Here is a 23478-nt window from a genome sequence, read left to right as displayed (position 1 = left end):
CCCTGCTTAGCTTCTGAGATCAGAAGACTAAAGGAAGCGCAGAGAATCAAACCCATGACCTCTCACTTGTGGGCCAGCCGAGCTGAGCGCCTAGCCTAGTGAGACAGATGCTCAGCTGGCAAGTGTAGACAGTTCTCTATTGCAATAGCCTCAATAAAATTGAAATCAAGACTGACATAATGCAACTTACCACGTTTTTTGATAGGATTATCATCATCTGTTTTAGTTTGGGTTTTGAATGTACCCTTTAAGTCAATGTGTTAAAGGTTTGATTCCCAAGGTGGTAGAACCTTTAAGAGGTAGAGCCTAGTAAAAGACCTTTAGGTTACTGGTCGTGTGCTCCTGAAGGCAATGTTGGAACACTGTTCATCTTCCTATGTCTTTTGTTTCGTAGTCAAATGGTGTCACAGCTTTTACTTAGATGTCCTCCAAAAGCATCATGCATTCATAGGTAGAGCTTTTCAAATGTGGCTGGATTTAATTTGTGTGATATTGGTATTAAGTGTTGCATGGATGGAAAATGGAAGCCCCATGTTGAATGTGGGCGACCCTGATTAATAGATTTACATCCTGGTAAATTATGAAGGGAGAGAGGGAAAGCAGTGTGCTGCAGCTGCTTCACTGCCTCTCTGCTTTGCTAACGTGCTGCCTTCTGTCTGCCACACCATGAACTGTTTTTTCTCTGTGATACTCCTCTGCTATACCACCTTGCTTTGGAACCAGCCAACTATGGACTATGAAACCTCTCCAAATAAATCTTTACTCCTTTAACTTTGGATGTTAGATATTTTGCCTCAGCAAGAAAAATAGTAACTAAAACATAGAGCAAGAAGCTTTCCTCCACCATATGCTTTTGCCCAAAACAGGGGACCAATCTTCTCTAAAACTGGGAGCCAAAATAAACTTTATATCTTTATAAGGTAATTATCTTTGATATTTTGCTACAGTGAAGAAAGCTGACAAACACTCCTTATATTTTAGGTTGCATTTATTTGTGTAAATGTCTGTTTCCAGCTAGAAAATAGTTCCTAGTGATCAGGGGTGTTAATTTTGTTTTAGAACCTACGCTAAATAAATCCATTTTGATCCAAATAAGTTTTTGGTCACTTGAAGCATGGCAGTAGATGGTACACTGTATACATGCTTTGTATGGAATCTATCTATGGAAAGTGACAGGAATCCCTCTTTGTTTCTACCCATTTTCCTTCATGTTGTTTAGCCCACTCTCCCATCAAATGAGAACTTACTGAGTTTAAGTCATTTAAATTAGTTAGAAGCCAGGTATAGTGATGCACACCTGTAAGTCCAGCACTCTAAATTGCAAATTTAACACAGTCTGGACAACTTAATGACTTAGAAAGACCCTGTCTCTAAATTAAAACTAAAAATGAAAGGGCTTAGGATATAGCTTAGTGTGAAGGTCCTGAATATAGTCCCTAATACAACAGGGAAAAACCAAAGTAGTTGGAACAAGAAAGATTATAAAAGTAAACTGAATAAATGGATGATTAATCACAGGAGTATTTTTAGTCAACGAATAAGCCCTAATATGGAGTTTGAAACTAACTCACCCAAAGTTTGATATTGATCATTCAGCATTCACTATTCAACATGCTATCAAGAATGATCTATTTCTGTTTTATCAAGTCAAAATATAACTAGATTCAAAAGTTTATTCACACGATACTCAAGAGAAATGAGCAATTTTTGGTTGAATGACATGAGGAAAATCAGTTTTAAAAAACCAGCAGGTCATTTGGAAACAAATTTCCCTTTGGATTCTTACATTGTGTGTCTGAGCCAGTACCATTGTGTGTTCTCTATAATCCAATTTCTTTTATAATGGTTTCAGTCTTCCACCCCTTTTTGTGTGTGCACTATTGATGTTAAGCATGAAGGAATGCAAACACTTACACCATCAAAAGCAAACAGCATCTTACCACCCGGGATGCCCTGGCATAAATTCACAAAACCAAGACTTAATTCCTAAGAATGGCAGTGGTAACAGAATTAATGGGTGGTCTTTCCAGAAAAACAGCTTAGATGTTTCATTGAAATAGGAATTTGGTGACATGGTATCAGCATTTCTCTGCTTGTTATCAGGATCTCTACTACAGTAAAATAAAAATTCAGGAAATCTGATAGAGAATTTTAAAGTAAAATTTAAAATTTTACAAAACTATTTTTTTTCAAAACACGTTTTGCTGAAAATTACTATTCTGTCAATCTGTATCATTTACCTAGAACACTTTATCTTTAGGTCATCTTACTTAGTGTGACTACTACGGAAGCTCGTTTTGCTGATTTTATTCAAGAATTTGTAACTAAATATGTGGACTCTTGTGAAAGACACTCAGTGACTATATTAAAAACTTAACCTACAACCTACAAATAATATAACCAATTACAAGGCTTCTACTAAAACATATAGATAATACTTTATTTACTAGAAGTTATTGTTTTATAATGTCTTCTTTCCCTTATGATCAGAGGGGGTAATGTAAGATGTTTTGAACTGATGCATGGATAAAAAAGTTCCGGATTAGGAACAGTGTGATGCTGATGGATAAAAAAGTTCTGGATGAGTATTTTAAGGTTATATCAATGTTTTTACCAATACATTTCACAATGTCATAGCAAAAGTAGAGTACAAACACAATGGTTTGCAGTCTAAATAGAGACCTAATGTCCACACTGTAAATTACTGTGTCAAGTGTGGAAAAGCTATATAGACATTTTTTTTAAATTTTAATATTCAATTATCTCTTAAGCATGAATATATCACCCAGCAAATGATGTCATATGTGTTTAAATCATACAAATTACGGCAATATTCACACTAGACTAAATCTGTGAAGAGATATGAGTACCACTCTCCTTGGATGATTTTCAGCCTGAAAATATATTTATATATTTCTAACATAGTACAAAGTGTTTATGAAAAATAAGCTTGCAATAGTTTTATTTCTTGTGACTATGGTAATCAACAAATTCTTTTACACTTTTCATATTTTAATGCATATTTGTTGCAAATTGCAGTTTACAGATGTGAGCTGAATTCCTCTTTTCCTAATGTCTTGAAAAGTAAAGATATGTCAAGTAGTTATGCCTCTAATCTCTATTTCAATGACAGGAGAATTAATCAGCCTCTTTATTGATCGTGTGTACCAATCAGTTTCTGAGCAAGTAGAGCTCGGTTTAGATATTTCACAGTCACAATGATTTCAGTCCTTTGGGATATATTCTAGTTTTAGGGGATTGTTGCTTGGTTTGGTATAACTTGGTTTTGTGTGTGTGTCTCTCTCTTTCTCTCTCTCTCTCTCTCTCTCTCTCTCTCTCTCTCTGTGTGTGTGTGTGTGTGTGTGTGTGTGTGTGTGTGTAATACGAGGCTTAAAACCAGGGCCTCTGGACTGATCTACATCTCATCCCTTTTTGATGTTTTATCTGGAGACAAAGTCTTGTTAACTTGCCCAGCCTGGGCTCAAATCCTCCTGATTCAGCCTTCTAGAATGCTGGGATAATAGGCATGCACCACCGTGTAGCTAGATGTCTTCAGCTCTATCAGTGCTATAAGGCTCTGGTCATGTAATATGGTAACCCAATTTCAGGCACTATGATCTGATAGAAGTAGAAAGCTGAGGTATCTTTTTTCACTTATCACAAGCACTACAGCCAACACTTCTACAGTAAAGGCAGACTGGAAAAGAAAGGGCATTATGAATTAATTTAATCAAAAATTTATATGAGACAAGAAACTTTAGAAATGAAAATTCAAAGGTCCAGCACAATTCTGATTTCTATGACTCACTTCAAGGAAGAAAGTAAGTTGGGGGAGGAATATGGGAGAGGATTACGAAGACTTTGTTCTGAGATTACAACACACCCCCCCCCTTTCTCTTTTAGCTTACAGTACTGGGCACCTCAAGTACCATACTTGGGGTGTTATGGTCTGAGCCAAAACAACTCACTGAGTAGCTCACAAGAGTAAGGTAGAAAAAAAAAATATCTGAAAAAAAATGAAATGTGAAAAGTGGACCCCAACTCTCATATCACTTGAACTTCAATAATTCCTTATTAAAGTTATTGTTAGTACCTTGGGATTACTGTACTATCAAGATCACAACACATTCATTAAACTCATTACATATTACTTTCTTTGGGGGGAAATATAGCTCTGTGGGAATCAAATGTTTTTATGACCTTGAAATGCTAAGAAAAAACAAATGAACAAACAAACTATTACTACTTTACACTGTTTCTGTTTTATCAGACAGAATTTCAAGAATATGCACCATTATTTTCTCCCTTGGCCAGTTTAGAAGTCTAAAGTATGGGGCAAAGTCCCCTGTGTCAGAAAAGCAATGCTGTTTTCACCTCAATAGTTTAATACTTTGATGTTTAATATGAGTCTTGAAAAGACAGGAAAAAAAAAAAAAACCCTCCACAGCAGTTCAAACTGTTCCAGTTTTTACAACTTAATTATCCCAGTGAATGAAAAAAAATAAAGACAAAAGACTTGTCTCTTTGGTGCCTTGTCCTAAAGCACTTTTAGTTATGTCTGCACATACTTTCCTAACCATATTTCCCATTCCTCTTTGAAAGTTATCTCCAGATTATATCAACTCTGCCTCAGAGTTAAGAAATCAGCTTTTCTAAATCACTGTGTAGTTTTTCCACACTTGACACAGTAAGTAATTTACAGTGTGGACATTAGGTGTCTCTGGTTAGACTGCAAACCATTGTGTTTATTCTACTTTTGCTATGACATTGTGAAATGTATTGGTAAAAATACTGATATAATCTTAAACTTTTTTATCCATCAGCATCCCATTGTTTCTAATCTGGTAAACTTCGGAATTAAAATCTGGTTCCATATGTTTCTTTGATGTCCACAAAGAGAGAATTAAGTCATTTGCCCAGTGTTGGCTGGTGACTAGCACTGCACTTCTCTAACTTGCTTGTTCTATCTGAATGAATTCTAAGACATTATCTCATCCCTTGAAGGCTGTAGACCTACACCTTTACCTATAAACTGGCACCCCAGTGGACTGGAGTTCTGCTGTCTTTCTGGGCGCTGCCAGTACTCTGACCAGACCCCTTCACCTGCGTTCCTCCAGTCCAGATTCTTCTCTGCACATCAGTTCCAGCTGAAGGAGCTTAGGACATTGCAGTCTAAAATATGCTATTTGTGTACATCAATTACTTTGAATCAAAGGCACTTGGAAAATAACAAATGAGGCTCTCTCTGAACTCCCTTAACTGACTAAAGATAGATCCTTCAAAAGAAACACAACTACCTTCAGTCTGCTCTTGAGGAGTTTCATCAACCAGGAAAAACGAACTCTTATCATAGGAAAGTATATTAGAAATCTTTTAAAATTTTACTGGTGCAATTCACACTCAGAAAAAGCTTGTCGCAAACTATCTCTTGTTTTTCCAAATGTCCATTCTTCTTTCTGCAAAGTCCTTTCCTTTCCCCTAAACTGAATCTATCTTTCCTTTCTTCTTTCCTAAACTTTATTGGGTTTGAGGCTCTTCACATTTCTTTTCTGGGCTATCCTATTCACATAATGAATCAATATATCTTTTCTGTTAATCTGCATATTGTCAGTTTGTTTATATAGACTCAGTTTTTCAAACCTCAGATGATAGAGGTCAGGTGATAGAACATTTACAAATTAGATGTTCTGAAGGAAAACTTCCAAATTTTAGACTGGTAGTATAAAGAACGAAACTAAGAAATAAATATTTGTCAATTATAAGCCACTCAGTAATTGAATTGTGTTAAAACAGCCCAAATAAACTAATCTTATCAGGAGACACAACACTATTAGAATATAAGCCAGTTCTCCAGTTTATGACTTTCTGCCTCGGATGACTATGAGGCCTTGCTTAACATGTGAAGTTCTCACAGTCTTAAGTGCCTTACTTGTGAATAAAAGAGGGAAGACAATGTCATAGACTCAGGTTGGGGAATCAAAGATGGAAAAACTGACAACGATATCAATGCATCACAAAAGTAATCCAAAATTAGTAGGGAGACAACAGTTCTCAGTGAGTATCTCATGTTTGGAAATATCGGTAGTCTTTGTTTCAGAAAATATGCTCAATTATGTTTTTATACCAAACAACCATGGATGATAGATGAAGGCACCACTGCAACAGCCAAGCATGCTAACTACCTATTATAAAATACTCAGGTCTCCTAAACTCCTTGTTTCTCGTATAGTGCAGTCTACTGCATTATTTATGTCACTCTGTGAGAATCGTGACTCAAGAAATCATTGAGAATGTTAACATTCTGGTTGTTGGCATTCTTACAAGTAACAAAATCCATGGTCTCTACTATAGGAATATATATTTTCTGCTAGCATGCATCAAATAGCAGCAGACTAATGTGTTACCTCTCAAAATCGCAGATTCTTCATAGCTCTTCACAATCAGTATTAGTTTTTAATTGTATTCTAAGTTCTAATTATAGCGAACACTCTAAATTAAACAGCTTGATGTCTTCTTTTATGCTGTCTTACAGTTATATATATGAAGAAATATTATGATCTTTTCCCTTTGAAATCACCTTGTCTTATTCTCCACTAAAAAGGACTCATCTCTAAGATGACTGTAATTTACAGCATAATTCTATGTTTGGTAAGCCAAATGACAATTTCAAAAATGCTTCCAATTTCTAAGCAGTTGATAGAATTAACTAGCATGGGATTATTTTCATTGATGAGGGGCAAAAAAGTATATTGTGGATTTTCTAATAAAACAAAAAATAAAATTCAAACACTATAAACAACTGTTAGAGATGTGGCAATGAAGGTTAGAGTTAGAGCCAGACTTTAGTGTGGGATGTGGTAGCTTCAATGATCAGGTCTTTGGAATAAAAGCCTATAAGAAATGGTACGCCTATGAGAGCTAAACTTCCAATAATGAGAGAAGAAGAGGTAATAGGCAGAATTTTGAATCATCCTATTTTTTAATATCTTGTTCTTCGTTTAAATTATGAATGACTAAGCAAACAGTCAAGTATGAGTTTATCAATTCCCAATTCAAATCCTCAGTACTATAGGAAAACATTATTTTATAGGCTTTTCCTTCTATATGTATATATGTATATGTATATATGTTCCTCCTATATGTATATACATATACATATACACACACATTCATGACCAAGTGCCAGCATCTCTCCAAATTGTAAATACACAAATAAATCCTAAAGTTTAAAATAAATGCCAAATAACTTCTATACATGATCATATACGTTCGAGAATTCTTAAATACTATCCTTTAAATATTAAAAATTTTCTCCACAGCCCTAATTTTAAAAAACAAATTCACTAAGTATGTTTTGTTCAAAGCAATGATTCCACTGATATTTTCACTGTGCTAGAGCATTTTCTTAATTGTCTCCAATGTCATTCTCTAATTATCTGAGGGATCTCTTTGGTATTTTGGTAAGCCAATGACAATTAAAATAAAAATTCCAGAGGGGTAAAGCAGAAGAGGAAAAGCTACAAAAATCTGATTTGATTTTCCTATCTTTCCCCCTCCCCATTACCAAGCACCTAATCCCCTCTCAAACACTACAATAGAACAGCTAGACATAAAGAAAAGGAGATAAAATTGATCAGCCAGTACATTGTTCTTGCTAATCTGAACCATTTACATAAGAGTTAGAAGTCTTGTTTTATCATTTAAACAGATTTAAAATCTCTTTGCAAATGAGATTTAGTTCTTACAAAAGAATGAATTCAAGCTATTTAATGAATTTCTGCTAAACCAGCACTGGGAGCTGATTTGGCAATAACTAGAAGCTACTTCTTTGGCCACATATACTATATTCAAAGTTTGCTTCCAGGTGCCAAAACTGAAAAGCACCAAACTGATTAAATTCTTTCCAGGAGGTGAGCAGGATGAGGGGCAGGTTAAAAGGCCAATATTGTCAGATCTTAAACTGTACCTGGGCAAACTCTTCATTATGCAGATGCTTTAAAAGTGTCTTTGAACGTTCAAAGCCCTTTGAGTCTTCCTTTGAAAGGGAAAAGAAGGGCAGACAGCAAATGAAATTCGGAGAAACAAAAAGACTTAAGCTAATGTCAAGCTGTGAGTCAAGACAATCTAAACTCTTTGATTCACTGTTGGTTTGAGTGGTGTTGAGCAGAAGGATAAAGTACATAACTACCTCCCTTACCAATGTTAGTAGAAAATAATAGTTAGAAGGGAATGATTTTCCTAACAGAGAGGAGTATATTCTTTGCATCAAAACTTTAGATTTTAAACGAAACCAAAATCATGTTTATGTGTACAATAACATTATGTGTTTTACCTGGCACACCTTGAACAGATATTCAGTGTGACTTTGGCCTGAGGCTCAGCAGGATGAGCAGGACGGCCTTGGTTGAATTTGCCCCCAGAAGGTATAAGGGTTGTGACTCCTTCCATTCTTAAATCATCAAGATCCTCTGGAACAAGACAAAGAATGATAGAGAAAAAAGTTAAATCTAGAAAATAAAGAAAAGCATACAGGTTTTCAGATATATAGGTATATAGATTTTCAGTCATTTGTTAAGCAAAACATAATCACCCTTTAAAAATCTAACCTCATACCTAAATTATTTTTCAAATCATTTCAAGATGTAATTATAATTCATATGTAGTTATAATTAATTATTAATTTGGAGACAAATTATATAATATTTATGGGAGACAAAATGCTGAGAGACTGAAGATACAATTAGTAGAACGCATGTGACAATAGAACACAGATCCATGAACTGCTACAAGCAGCCCAAAATGGTCAGGTCTTGGCCAATGAGTTCCAACTTCCACATTCTATACTTTTGCTTCCAACTAATGCTATAGGCAACTAAATTAAATGAAAATATTACAGGTAGTCAGACAGGGCTAGTACCTCAGAGGAGCCAGTGCAGAACAGATATTGGCAGCCTTAGGGGAGACAGACAACTCTGCTGTTGGCTGGCTCTCAAGACAAAAAGCAAAACAAATGCAACCATACCTTAAGTAAAAATATCAGGGATTTATATTCTAAATAGTTATGAATCGCCCTGATTAAGCCAGAAGGAGCCATTAGCCCAATCTCTTAACAGCAAAGACCCTATCCTGTATCCATGACTGCTTGCTATATGACTCACCTCCTCATTTGATCCCAGTTTAATCAATTTTACCTGCACAATTACACTCATAATCTTACTGGTTGACCATAGTTCTGTCCTACCTCGTGCCCACCTGCCTTGCAAGTTCCCATTTTTGCCCACCATGGACCTGCCTCACCTCGTGGTTTTGCTCTATAAAAGTCCCTGAAAAAGACAAAATCCTCAACACACTTAGGAACAATAAATATGTCAGCTCTTAACTTCCATTATTCCTAAAATTCATTCTCTGATTTTAGAGAACATGAACTTATGCCAGACATCTAGTAGGCTTGGACTTTTATTTCCCTATATCACTAAGAACCAACCAGAAAAAGCCAAATATTTTCTGAAACCAGTTTTATAAATCTTTCTCTTCCAATTAGCTTGTTTTCAGCTCCCCCCTCCAGAACGCTCCAATCAGGATATACCTGAAACTGTAACCGTGGATATTTCTTTGGACATTGCTCTTCGCAGATTTACTTTTGCTTTTCTTCCTTCTGCTTATCTAAAAAGTTAAGTCCCCTCTCCATCCCTTTTGCAAGAATTGTGTCTCTTCTTTTTCACCTGGCATTTCATATTCCAAAGAAAGCTGAATCTGAATAATTAAGATATTAATCACTAAATAATGTTCTTTACGGAACCCAGGAAATCTGGTGACCTTCAGATCTTAGTGTTAGTTCTGTGCACATAAATCGATGTAAGTTTTATCTTGCAGAACAGTAATTTCTATTTGAAGAACTAGTCCCATGATATTAATGTTGTAGCCAGGAAAAAGAAGAAAAAGACATGCTCTGGATGATAAAGTCCTCACTAAGCATTTCACCTGGCAAGCATACGGCCCTTACCTCGCTGCACCTACTTCCTCTTCCTATAGGAGCCCTTTGCATCCTTGAGTTCTTGAAGGTAGATTCCAAGGACAGAACACTCCTTTCCTCCTTCAAGGTGACAGCCCTTGAATAAGCCAGATTTCCTGCTCACCAATGCTCCTCTTCCAAATACTGGCTTGCAAGTGGTGATCAACATGACTAAACACTGGGCAACTGTTTTGTTTTATTTTTGTCTTTTTTGCTTTTTATCCGTACCAGGGATCAAACTCAAGACCGCACACTTGCAAGACAGGCGCTTATGCTGCTGAGCTTAACCTGTAGCCCGCTGGGCAACTGTTTCACTCTTTCCTTTATTGCTGGAGATAGTCATTCTCCAGGTCACAAAAGCCCCTTCCCATTTTTTTTTCCTTTGGTCTTCAATCAAAACTTAATAGATATAAATTTTCTAGTGATTCAGTTCTGATGCAAGATGCACATACTCTGTACCTTCATTTGAGGAAAATAAAGGCTTATACAAAGTACTTCATCGATGTACTAGCTTTCATATATATTGTTTCCCAAAAAAATTATGATTTTGCTAGATAAAATTCATCATGAAAGACAATGGCATAATATACATAAGGAATAAATCATTGGTAAACTGAAGGTTACAACATAAGCTAACTGTCCCACATAAACAATGGAAAGGATTCTAGGTTTAACTGGATATTATAAACAAGAAGTATCCAGTTTTCCTTAGATGATGACAACTCTTAGTCTAAAACATGAATGATTCCATAATCTGAAGAAAGCTGCTCAACAGATTCCACCTATAGGCAACCTTAAATAAAAGTCATCTATTTGTACATAGCAATCTGGAGAAGCCCTTAGAGTTTTAACTCAACATCATGGGAGGCAACAAAAACTCATTTCCTTGACCTAGTCATAAAGGCTTAACCAAGTCCCTTTTTGTTGTTGTTATTGCTTTGGGGTTTTGTTTTGTTTTGCTTTTGTTTTTGTCTTGTTTTCATAGCTGTCACTTTGTGACATTTTATTTTTTCTGAATTAGTTATTGGCTTTTTTGTTGAACTGATGTTTCCTGGGGAAAACACTGCCTCAGACACAACCGTTTCTATGTAGCAATTGACCTTTCACAAGATTCTGTTAGTCCCTTTTTCTGTTTACTACTGTAAAACCCTAATGTTTGCTGCTTCTACTAGAAAAATGGAACTGTTACCAATCAATTGAGGATTCTTTTTGTCCAATTCAGATGGAAATCTTTAATTGCCAAAATGCTAGCTCCTTTGGAGTTAGTGATCCTGATTTTGAATGTCTGTGATTCTAATCCCTTAGTGTCACAGCTCTGGGATGTCAGTGCTAATACCTCGTAGCTCTAAGTGCTGTTGCTCTTGGAATTATAGTTTTCAGTGTTATGGCCTCTGGGAGCTTCTGGCCGCCACTATTTTATCAAGGACAGGTTTAGATTGAGACAGCTAAATACAAAGACAATATCACACCTGCTGAATTAAGAGATAATTCAAGCCATACAACTAGTTAAGGTTAAAAAACATAAAGTTACATAAGAAGAATAAAAGCTAAAATAAGAAAGGAGATAAAGACCTAAACTTAAAAAAAACCTTAAAAACGCAATTGGTTTCCTTTCCTTTGAACCCTAAACCCCACAAATATATCTGTTGAAAACAAGTGTCCACACTCTGTTTATCTATGTAAAGCCCAAGCAAAGAAAGCACACTCTCAGTCTCAGTTCTGGAATCCCCTTAAGTTAGATAGGTACCAAGAGATTTTTACCTTATTATTATTTCAATAAACACTCTCCTAAATTTATCCTTTTATCTGTGATTTCATTCTTCAACTTAATGAGAAAAAGGTTGTTTGTACAAAGTTAACTGTTTCAGTCTCAGCTCCACCCACATCAGAATCTTACAGGTTCCACTGTAAGGTGGTGTTCTGGAACCCTACAGGCACTGCCTCTCTGGGGCACAATGCTGCTGATGACCCAGATTTCATGGTTTTTTTTTTTTTTTTAAATCCTCCTTCACCTCAGATGAAGACTTTGAGCTTCTGCCCATCTCCACTAATGGCTTCCCCTCAGCTTGTCTTCTGTCCTAGCCTTTGCTAGAAACTTGGGTTGTTCTGTTCCTCACTTCCCCCTTCTTCACCTGGGATCTTTTCTGGGCTGGTCCTACCTGAGCACCAGTTTTTGCTCTCCATACTGCTATAGTTGTGGTATCCCCAACTTTTAAAGATTAATAATCACTGTTGATAGCAAGCCCTTTTAAAGCAGGCTGGTCTGCTCCATTCTGTCTGATACCCAATCACCAAGATGAATACAGTCTTTTAAGTGAGACCTTTGTTAGGACCTGTTCTGTAGCTCAGTAATATGCTGCTCTGAGAGAGCTCTACAGATGGGGTAGGGTGAGCCAAGGAACACTCCTATTTGAATGAGGAACAGGCCATACAAGTGCAGTTTCCTGCATCTTATGGACCTGGTTGACAACTTGGAAAAGTGTCAGGGAGGAGGAGCCATCCAGAGTGATCATAAAACAGAGCCAGCTAGGACAGGCCTGTTTTCAAGGCTGTTGGAGCAGTTGTAGGGCACCTGTGAGTGCCTCAGTTGTCACAAGGAAAGCTTGGCAGACAGTTCCTGTGCTTCCATGCAATGGTGGACCAAAATCCACGGCTGCTGTGATATTTTTGGCATCTCCAAGAGCAACTGTTGTTAATCATGGACAACTGCGGTTAAAGGGGCCCTGGAGAATACCAACAATGGGCACCAGTGCCTGCCAAATCTTTGTCAGTCGGAACAATTCTTTTAATTGCTTACCAACAGCAGTGCTTGAGGCAAAAGAAGAACCACAAGTCAGGTCATGGCCCTTTACGGCATTCAGTGGTAAAGAGAAGGATTGGGCCTCTTTCCTACCTCAAAAACCTCATGAATTTTTTAAAAAATCTGTTAAAGAGTTTTCTGTATTTCATTCAAGAGGTTTTTTTTAAGAATTCATATGGAAAATCCTAACCCAGTTATTATTTGGTGACAGAACATTTAAACTTTAAACTAGAGATTAATATGTAGGATATGTTAATAGTTGGGGCTCAGAAAATGATACTACCCATGTATAGTGTTTGTCATGCAGAGGCAGAGAAACCTTAGAGTTAAAGCCTCTCCGGCTTGCCCTCTCCTTGTCTGTTGATCAACTTTTATTCTTTTTTCTCTGGAAGTACAGAGAAGGGCTTTTTCTAAAATTTCCATACCTAAACAGAAGACAGTTCATTTCCAGAAAGAATGCAATTTGGAAATCTCATTAACTGGGAAAGTTTAACCATAAAAAGAAGCTAAAAGTCAAATAACACACCTAGAGTCCACAGAGATTTTGTCTCAGATCATTAATTGTTCCTTGAGTCCATTCAATTTCTAAAATTATAATGTTCTACTCTTTGTATTGCTTACATCCTTCCATTTCCTTTTTTCCTATGAAGAAGTGTTTATAAATTTCTGAATTTCAATGAGTTACTGGGTAATCATCTCCTGTGATACTCTTACACATATTTATAAACTTGTATGCTTTTATCCTACTAGTATTTCTATTGTCAGTTTGTTTCAGTGACCTATCAGAACCTAGAGAGGAAGAGAATTTCCTTTGTCCTTCACCAAGCTTCCCTGTAGAATACAGTATTCCACCCAAGGTGAAGACAGCCCTGACGTCAGAACTACTGTACTTTTTGACTTCTCAACTGGATAAAGACACAGAGTGTGGCATAGAGAGAGACAGTGATAGTGAGACAGAATCTTTGGAATGCTTAAGGAGCAAAAGGTTTCTCAACTCTGTTGGAATCTCCCATTAGAAATACAATATATAAGACAATTGTAGGTGCATTTCTACTTCAAGACGAGATAGCAATTATAAAGATGAAGTTTCATAAGAAAATAATATGGTAACTAAAGAAAATGTTCTAGTAGATATTTTTACCAGTCTTCACCAAGTTAAGATCGTATCTAAATTCTTAAAAGATAAATTCCTACAGCAGTTCAACTGAAACTATAATTGTAAATGAAGTAACTCAGACACACAAGTTTAAATATTTCGTGGTTTCTATTATATGAAAAACTCAATTTTATATATAAATATATTCAATAGTATAAATATATATGCATATATATATACATATACACTCAATAATATAAATGCAACCATATATGCATGACATATAATAGGAAAAAGAGAGAGAGGGAAAAAAGGCACTGCATGAAAGCATTACTGGCTTCACAATAAGGTGATAGGAAATCAGCAATGGCTACAATGTCTCATTTTCTTCAAAGTAGCTGTTCATACCATCACATGTAATAAAATCAATTTTTATAAATTCTTTAGGACAAGTTCTGGGCAGACATAAGCCTATCCATGTACGTCTACCCTTTCGATTAGAGAGAAAAGTAAAACAAAACAAATTACAAGAAAAAAAAGAAACAAGAGACAAATAAATAACAATAACAATGAGCCCCAAACAATGGCAATATAGGCTTTCAAAACAAGGTAGGAGTACAACTAAGGTTAGTATTTTGCACAGTTATGTCAAAAGAGTTACTCAGATTACCAGATATAGACACGCAAAATTCATCTAATTCTATGAATGTTAATTGTTTTGTTCTAAGAACTAATAGAATTAGTAGCACAATCATCTTAGCTATCTTGTGGGTATATACAAATTTATATCTTTTTTTTGTTTTCCCTTCTCTCTTTTCTCCTTTTCCCTGAATTATTTTTTCCCCTTTGGGTAATTTCTTACCCTTTCACAATTTTATTGAAGATTTTGTATGTTATTTACTCTTTCAGTTTCTTACATGGTATTTACACATGTGAGTTTGATTTATTTCACTTGTAAGTATAGCCTCAAATTGGAACCATTTACCTAAAAGCCTCAGTGTGATCCTTCTTACAGAAAATATGAATAGATGACCTTTACCTCAATCTGATAAAAGCCATCTATGGCAAACCGACAGTCAGATGGTTTCAAATGGATACTTCAAGAAATTACTTATCATGGCACAAAAATTGGTTGCTATCTTAAATCAACATTGCTGGAGAAATTTTAAAAAGACTAATAAGGTCAGCCTTAAGTCATATGTCACTTGTCAACAACATAATTATGGAAAAAATGGTAAAGGTGGAATTTGGCGAGGAACCTAAGTTTCAAGGGACTTTTGAACACCATTCAATGTATATTACGCAGCTTCTATCCTCTATGGGATGTGAATATGGCTTAGTTGTGTTTCTACACTCAGGATGAGTTGAAACATCTCCTGGCCAAAAAGCTAGTTTGGGCAGTCTAAATCAGTGCTTGACTTTATGTTTCCAATTTTGAAAATATAAACTGTGTATTATGTCCAAGACAAAACATAAAAACACATTGTCTTATACTAAGAAATAAGGATACCCTTATCATTTGCATTTTTCTGGAAAGGTAGAAAGAATCAACGATATTCTTAAAATAAAATTAAAACTTTCAGAAACTTGAACTTCAATGGTCAAAGATACTCCTATCTACCCTTACAGCAGCACTGTTCATACTTTGGAACAGATTGTTAAGTATTTTGAAGTATTTTGCTATGTTGACATCATAGCTAAAATTCTGAGCCACATAGGTCTACCAGTTACCAAATCATAGGAGAAAAACAAATACAATCTGTTCCATAAGGTTGTATTCCCAAAACAATTTCTTGAACAATTTCTTCATAATATCTAACCATGAAATTTCATCTATTGAAATATATAAAAAGAAAAACTATTCTTTGATCTCTTTAGAAGAAATTTCATAAGATATTGTTAACAAATAGACAACTACCTATGGTTAATTCTTGGGTTTCCATTTCACAACTAAAAAACCAGAATGAACAAGTTTAGGAAGCCACTGACCTGAGATTCTTGAGAAGAAGCTTATGTTCATGGTAGATAGTTGGTTCTAGACCTTCAGAACAAGTCAACTCAGGGAACAACTTCAGAACAAAATATTGGAGCAAGATTCCTAATTCCTGTATTGTTTCTAGTATGTTTAACTATAATCATTCTCGTGTTATATAGATCTCTGATTTTCATAGATTTATGATGGCTGTTTTCCACTTTTATACTATTTTTACTAAAATTGTTAGATCAGAATGTAATCAGATTTTAAAATCAACCTCAGACTATTCCAAATTGTATTCCTCAAGCTTACTGGTGTTGGAAACGCCATCTCTGACTAGACTGTGATGATAAAAAAAAAAAAAAAAAAATCTATGGAAAATTCCACTCTTAGATACGATGATAGGGAAATATAGCTGGTGGCATTTCTACCTGCACATACACGGAAAAATACCCATAAACCAATTAACCTGTGACTTTGCTACTATCAATTTATTACAGAAAAGGAACCAATTAATATAATCTACTTATTGGAATCTAAGAAATACCAAATTTAAATTCAACAACCTGCATAGGATGATGAATCAATTGTTGCCACCACTTGGTGGTACTAATAAGAAAATGAAATGTCCCATTTAGCTGATGAAAAGCCTTGCTTCCAACTTTAGCTAGTGAATAATTCCTGTTTTCCTGGACCCCCGTGTAATTGTATCCAATACGATTTCCTCTGCAGCATGGATGGCTAGCTCTCTTTGCCTTATAATAATGTCTCATGCACTTCAAGAATAGTATTACAGATGTTATCTGTACAAACACACTAATTATTATTTATTTATATGTTTATTTACTTATTTGAGTCATGGTCTTGCTATGTAGCTCAGTCTGGCCTTGAACTCTCTTTGTAGCCCAGGCTGGTGTCGAGCTGGCATCAATCCTTCTAATTCAGTCTCCCAAGTGCTGGGATTACAGGCATGTGCCATCACCATCAACAACATGCTAATTCTATCATCTATTATAGCTGAGGATGTCAACTCAGATACAAGGTCTAAAAGAAGGTCACTTGATTACCTAAGCAGTCTGTTTGAGGAAGTTACTGATTCATTGTTTATGAAAACAAGCAAAAGACTATAAGACATATATCACTAACTCTGGATGAAATTATAAATAATACCACCCCCATAGTAGATGGATTTGTTGGCAAAAGTAGTGATAAGCAATTATACTGCTATAGATTTCTCATTCACTAGCCATGGGCAGAACCTGTGCCATTGCAAATACTTCTTGTTCTACTGGCATCAATGAAATAGGTAAGATAGAAAAGTCAACACTCTGCTTTGAGGAAACAACACTTGACTCTCTAAGCTTGGACTTTATAATCTGTGAGACTCAGTCTTTTAGCTTGGGTTGGAAAGCTGAGATTTTGAATCTGGAGCTTCTTAAATGGACTTTCAATTGTGTTTGGTTTTTGTCATAGTGATAATGATGGTGGTACACTGAACTCAGTCCAGAATCTTAAATATTTTCATGAAGCCAAGATGATGATATAACAAACAAGATGAAAATGATCTTGGGACATAGTTCATTGTGAAGACAAGAAAACAAGTCAAGAGTGAAGATCTGAAATTTTGATGAAATTCTTACAAGAAAGATAATAATATAAGTACTACACACTAACTGATTGTTACACTGGAGTGCCTAGGGAATTAATAACAAGGGAGGAGAGAAAGGCACAGTGTATAAAAGACATTGGGCAGAACATATATGACCTCAGAATACTGCCTGACCACCTCTTCAGGATTTAATTCAAAGTATTCAGAATTTGGTTAAAGGCCAATTTTCCTTTTCTTATACTGATTTCCAACTCAGAACTAATAAGAAAAGAGCAAATGTGGTGCTCAAATCAATAAGATAGTCCGTTCTTGTTCTACTTAACCTACCTCAGGTTCTCCACACCAACAACTTCAGAACATATCTGAAGCCGCTCTCCTCATTTTAAAGACTTCCTATTCATACAAAAGTCTCTGACAAGCCCAAGTGATAGTGGCTGACTCCCACACTATAGCAAGATCCAAATAAATAGAAACGTTCTATTCTCAGGTGGTAGATTTTCATTTATTTCCTCAATAACAGTCTGAATATTTTAAGTCTTGACATATGGAAAAGGCATTAGAGGTCCCTTTCTGGCTCCAGAGAAGAAAATGAGTCTTAGATGAGGGAACTTGTTTCTGGGTCAATATAACAAATAGTTAATGTTTATGATTACTCAAAGAAATACTTCAGGGTGTCATTTATGAGATATGACCTCCTTGCTTTGGAAATGTTTAAAGTAGAAGCTATTTATGACATATGATTTAGAATGCTGTAGAACAATTGTACTACATGATTCAATCCAAATCTATACCTTTCTTACATTTTTATAATTTTATGATGGATTTAGTATAAATCTGGGAAAAAGGAAATCAAATATGTAAAAAGTGATTGTTTAAATGAAGAAAGATTATTTTGTAGTCATAGAACTGTGAACCTAAAGTTTCACCCTCAGTTTTAATTTGGGGGCCACAAAGTGCACAATATCACCTTACCAGTAAGATGCATTCTGAGTTATTCTTCATTCTGACAGAACAGCTACATAGCTCATTTCACAGAGGAGTCCGGGCTTATAGCCACTTACTTGAGGACATTTTTAAATGCTAAAACTATCAGCTATCTACTTGCCTTTGTACCATGTCTATACTAATAAGACACAGCATAGTGGCCTGGGCATTTTCAGATTGCTTGCCGCTTACAGAGAAGGTAATAAGGTATGAATTTTATGATTATATTTTGAGGAACAGAGAATACTGCCTGCCAGCACTTTTCTTGCACATGAAAATTGAAGGACTGTTTGCAATGAGGCATATAGAGGATTCCCTGTTACCTACCTTCATGTGCGTACTGCATCTTTTTATCCAACTATGAATAACTACCACAGTATGGGAGAAAAGAGAACCCTACAGTAAGAAGCTTCTAGAATTCATTTGTTAATTCCTCAGAGACTTCAAAGTGTAGCAAGATGAAGTTACTTGGCCTTGGTGTTGGTGGTAATCAGTCTTACAATCAGTCTTAGGGGAGGTCTCACTCTAAGAAATCTCCAGTCATGATCCTTCCTTAACAATGTTCACTTCTTCAGTAAGACTAATGAATACCTCAAAATTATGAATACTTAAGTAGAAGATAATACACCAATAAAGAATCCAATTTAGTCTGGGTGATACTAATAATCTCTTTCATTTACAAAGAATAAAAATAATACATGAATGTAAGACTAAATAGTTTAATGCCTTGACAATTATATTAAAGGAATTGAATGTCTAGGATTAAATAATCAAGAGAAAGAAACAGAAATGCCTAAGCTTGGCAAATTTGCGAAAGTTTACTTAAATTGAAAGACAGGGAGAAGGAAGCAAATTAAATAATTTGAATTAGATTTTAAAAGGGTTTTTCAATACTAGGTAAGTCAAGAAAGGAAATGTAAAAAAAAACATTATTTAAATATAGAATACTTAAAAGTTAGAAGTTTTGAACATCAGTGGTACTGAAGGACTTAAAAATATGCCATTCTGGTACTGACCATTTCTAGTTAAATGCACTTGAAAAACACTTGGTACAAGAGGAACACTGTGACCCGCATTCTGTTTCTTAAGAGCAGGAGATGAAAGTCTCATGAGCAAGATTCCTTCTTTACACTAGAAGAAATGCAGCATTGTTACCATTAAGCATGGGCAGTTAAGACAGTATTCCATAAAATATTTGTTAAAATAACTCTCATCTATAAAATTTTCCATATAATTTTATTGATTTTTCACAACTTAATCTTTACTTAATTCAGTGCATAAGTGATTGACTGCTTCAAGGGTCTTTGTTTCCTTATGAGGCCTCATATGCCATATAAAACTACATTAAATAAATTTATACCTATTATGGTTTAGAATCCAAGGGTCACCCAAAAGCTCATTGTATTGAAGGTTTGGTCCTCAATCAGCAATGGTCAAGGAAGGGCTTTTTGGAAGTAAGTAAATCATAAGGACACTAACCTCATTTTTAATCCATTGATGAATTCATAGCTGGTAGCTCATAGGAGGTGAGGGCTAGTTGAAGGAAATGAAAGCATGACCTTGCATAATACATCTGTCCACAGACCTTTGCTCTTTGGATCCCACTCTCTCTGCTTTCTGGCCACCAGAAAACTAGCTGCTTTCTTCCACCATACCCTTCCTCCATGTTTCTACTTCACCAAAGGTCCAAATCAATACAGGCAGCAGAACACGTACTAAAACTTCAAAGACACTGAGTCAAAATAAAACCTTCTTTAAATTGTTTTACTCAAGGTTTTGTCAGAGAGTCTTAGTTAATTTTCTCATTACAGAGACAAAAATGCCTGAAACCCAAAGTTAAAGGAGAAAAGGTTTATTTAGCTCACAGTTTGTAGAGGTTCCAGTCCACAATCAGCTAGTGCCAAGGCCAGCTGGTAGGGTAGACAGGCATTACAGAGGAGAAACAGTTCATGGCTGGCAGAAGGTAGCAAAGCAACAGGGGATGACCACAGTTCTTTCTATCACTTATATTTTACCCAGGCTCCTCAAAGTGGGTAGCACACACACCCTTAATTAAAGCCCTTGATCTTAGTATTACACCTTGAATCAATTCCAGCATCAAACATTCTGAATCTAGACATGCCTGAAAATAACCCCTGTATGACCATATGAAACTTTGGGAGCACATCTAAACACAAGCCTTAGCATTCCACACCCAGTCCCCCAAAGACTCATGCACATTCTTTTATGAAAATGCATTTAGTCCCTCTCCAAAAGTTCACAACATTCTAACTTTTTCAGTATTATTGAAAAGTCTAAGGACCAAGTATGAGATTTGGGCAAAATCTTAGCTGAAAGCCCTCATATAATTGAAAAAAGTAAACACTTCCAACCTTCAATGGTACAAGATAGACATTTCCATTCAAAAATTTACAGAGGCATAGCAAGGAATGGAACCAAAGCAAGTCCAAAATCCAACAGGGCAAACATTAAATACCACAGTTCCACGTGCAGCATCCCTATCAATCTGTATCAAGTTATGAATTCCAAAGGGTTTACGTGGCTCTTCCCCTATGGAACTTCCAGTGGCTCCTCTCTGGGGCCAGCTGTGCTGTTCCCTTTCAGTTTTCCTTAGATGATCTACATTCCTGACTTGTACAAATTTCTGGGGTCTCCATTGTATTTTCAGCTTAAGACTCACAGCTTCACACACTGCCTTCTCAGGGGCACACTGCCTGGCCTCTCAGGTCTCTCTGAAATCTAGGTGAAAGCCTTCCTGACCCCACAACTCTTGTATTCTGCATGCATTTGAAACCAGCACTATATAGATGATCCAAGGTCTGCTGCCAGCTAAAGTATAGTCAGACTTCCTTCCCTATTGGTGACAGGTGTTGAGTGCTTATGAACACAACCTTGAGGAACAACTTCTCTAGGCCTCTGGAACATGGTGCTCCGGGGCTTGCTTCTCAAAGTAAAGTACTTCACTTTCACTGAGGCTTCAGAGGCTGGAGTACTGCTGATTTTTGTGATATTTTCAGGTCATCTTTTCTGTTGTCTTCTTCAGAAAAACTTGGATTTTTCTTGCAAGTCTTTTTCAGTGATCAGTTTATCCTCTGCTTCATCTTTTCAGGACACAGCTTTACTGGACTTTCCCATCTGGCCAAACTCAAAATGTTTTATGCTTTTTGCTTTTGATTCTCAATATAAATCTAGCTAAAAGCTCTCAACAATAGCCATACCACTGCCTGAAAATTCTTCTGCCAAGATTGATTAGTCTGCCTCCCTTAGTCTCAGTCTCAGGCATAGTCTCTGGGCATGAGAAAAATGCAGACAAACTTTCTGCCAAGGCATAACATACATCATTTGGAGTCCAACAATCAATGTAGTCCTACTCCCTAGCAAAAGCCTCCTGAGCCTGGTCATTACTTGCAGAATTTCTATCATCATTCTGGTCTTTTGCACTCTGACCAGAATCTCATGTCAAGTACAGCCTTGAGTGTCCAGCTCTACTTTTTTTTAGCAGGCATTTCCAAATCTTTTCTAACTCTTTTCTCTACACACAAGCCAGCTCCTAAGGCCCCTAAACCACATGAAAAGGCGCAGTCACAGCAACAACCCTACTTCTCTGGTACTGAATTCTGTCTTAATTACTTTTTCTGATTGCTGAGACAAAATACTCAACACCCAAAGTTAAAGGGAAAAAGTTTAATAGTTTATTCACTCTTTTTCCTTTCCTTCCTTTTTTCTACCTTTTTCACTTTTGAGCTCCTCAATTCCATCCATTCCTCTTCCCTTCATTTAGCATCTTTTTTCCAAGTAAATATTTTCCAGGATATTCCCCAAAGAACCCAGGCCTGGGCTCTTGATACCTATACCAGATGTGCTGTCTTTGATCACAAGTAGACACAAATTCAATGTATTAAAAAGATATATTGGTCCCCTAGAAATTTATTATAAGCAATCAGGAATACTTTTTCAATGAAAGATTTCAGGCCTATTAAGATAATAAAAGTAGAGAATTATATAAAAATCACTGCTTGTAATTTTTAACAATTTACTTTTCTTATTTTAATGCTTTGGAATTGAAATTTCTATAAATTGACATGTTAAGAAGATGTATAAATGTGATATAATATGATGAGCTCTATCCCAGAAAAAAATACAATGAAAAAAATTATAAATTTATAGGAAACAAATCAGAAAAATAGCCAGATATTGGCAGTATTGGTTGAAATATTGGAGTATTATTTTATTCTATGTCTTCCTGTTATAGAGGCTAGAACACTAATATATGAATTGCCTATATCCTTTTATTAACTAGTCTTTTACATACGGTTCAAGTATCATCTACAAACTACAAACACAGGATAGATACGATAGAAGGAGGTAGAACTATTCATTACTCGCACGCAGTAGTCTCAGTGAGGTCCTGCCAATAGATATGAGGGCTGTTGTTAAATTGATTGTTTTTTAATCCCTGCATTCCTTTGAAATAATCATCATATTTCTACTACAGAGATTTATGTCATCCGAAGAAATTTTCTGTAGTTTCCTAACTTTTGAGTATTAAAAGCCAACAATTGACTTTGGAACCATACCTACAGTAAATATCTGATCATGGTAATTGGTAATTCCATTGACTTTCAACTCTACAACTCAAATCTAATCAAAATCTTTTCCATTTTATTTAGAATAGTTTCAGCTTTCTGAATAAAACTTCACTAATGAATGAAACCTGACTGGATTTATTTTTTCCTATCAGCCTTATAAGTACTTGACTTTATACATGCACATACATAATCATATTACATACTTAAACATTCACATACATAACAGGTATAGACACACACATATATTACTTATTGTAATTTTTTCTGAAACTTCACAATAGGAAATTTAGTTTTCTCGTTTATGCTAGTGAGTATCTCAGGATCTTAGAAGCATATCTGGCACAGAGTTGCATTCATTGAAACTTGTGGCCATAAAATTTCTATAATCTGATAACTACAGATATTGGAAAATT

At 35.8% G+C, this 23478-nt stretch overlaps 1 protein-coding gene across 1 annotated transcript in view; it reads right to left on the bottom strand.

The window, feature by feature from the left end:
* The window catches only part of CUNH8orf34 (chromosome unknown C8orf34 homolog), a 403828-nt gene that overhangs the window by 151091 nt on the left and 229259 nt on the right, over positions 1-23478 (bottom strand). The window contains 1 exon segment of the mRNA XM_063257427.1: positions 8333-8468. Coding sequence (XP_063113497.1) covers positions 8333-8468 — 136 coding nt within the window.

This window comes from Cavia porcellus, unplaced genomic scaffold (genome assembly GCF_034190915.1).
Source record: "Cavia porcellus strain 051 isolate PalLab524CR breed Dunkin Hartley unplaced genomic scaffold, mCavPor4.1 scaffold_10, whole genome shotgun sequence".
Classification (NCBI taxonomy): domain Eukaryota; kingdom Metazoa; phylum Chordata; class Mammalia; order Rodentia; family Caviidae; genus Cavia; species Cavia porcellus.
The sequence above is the reverse complement of the archived record's forward strand: the minus strand, read 5'-3'. Positions and strand labels throughout refer to the sequence as shown.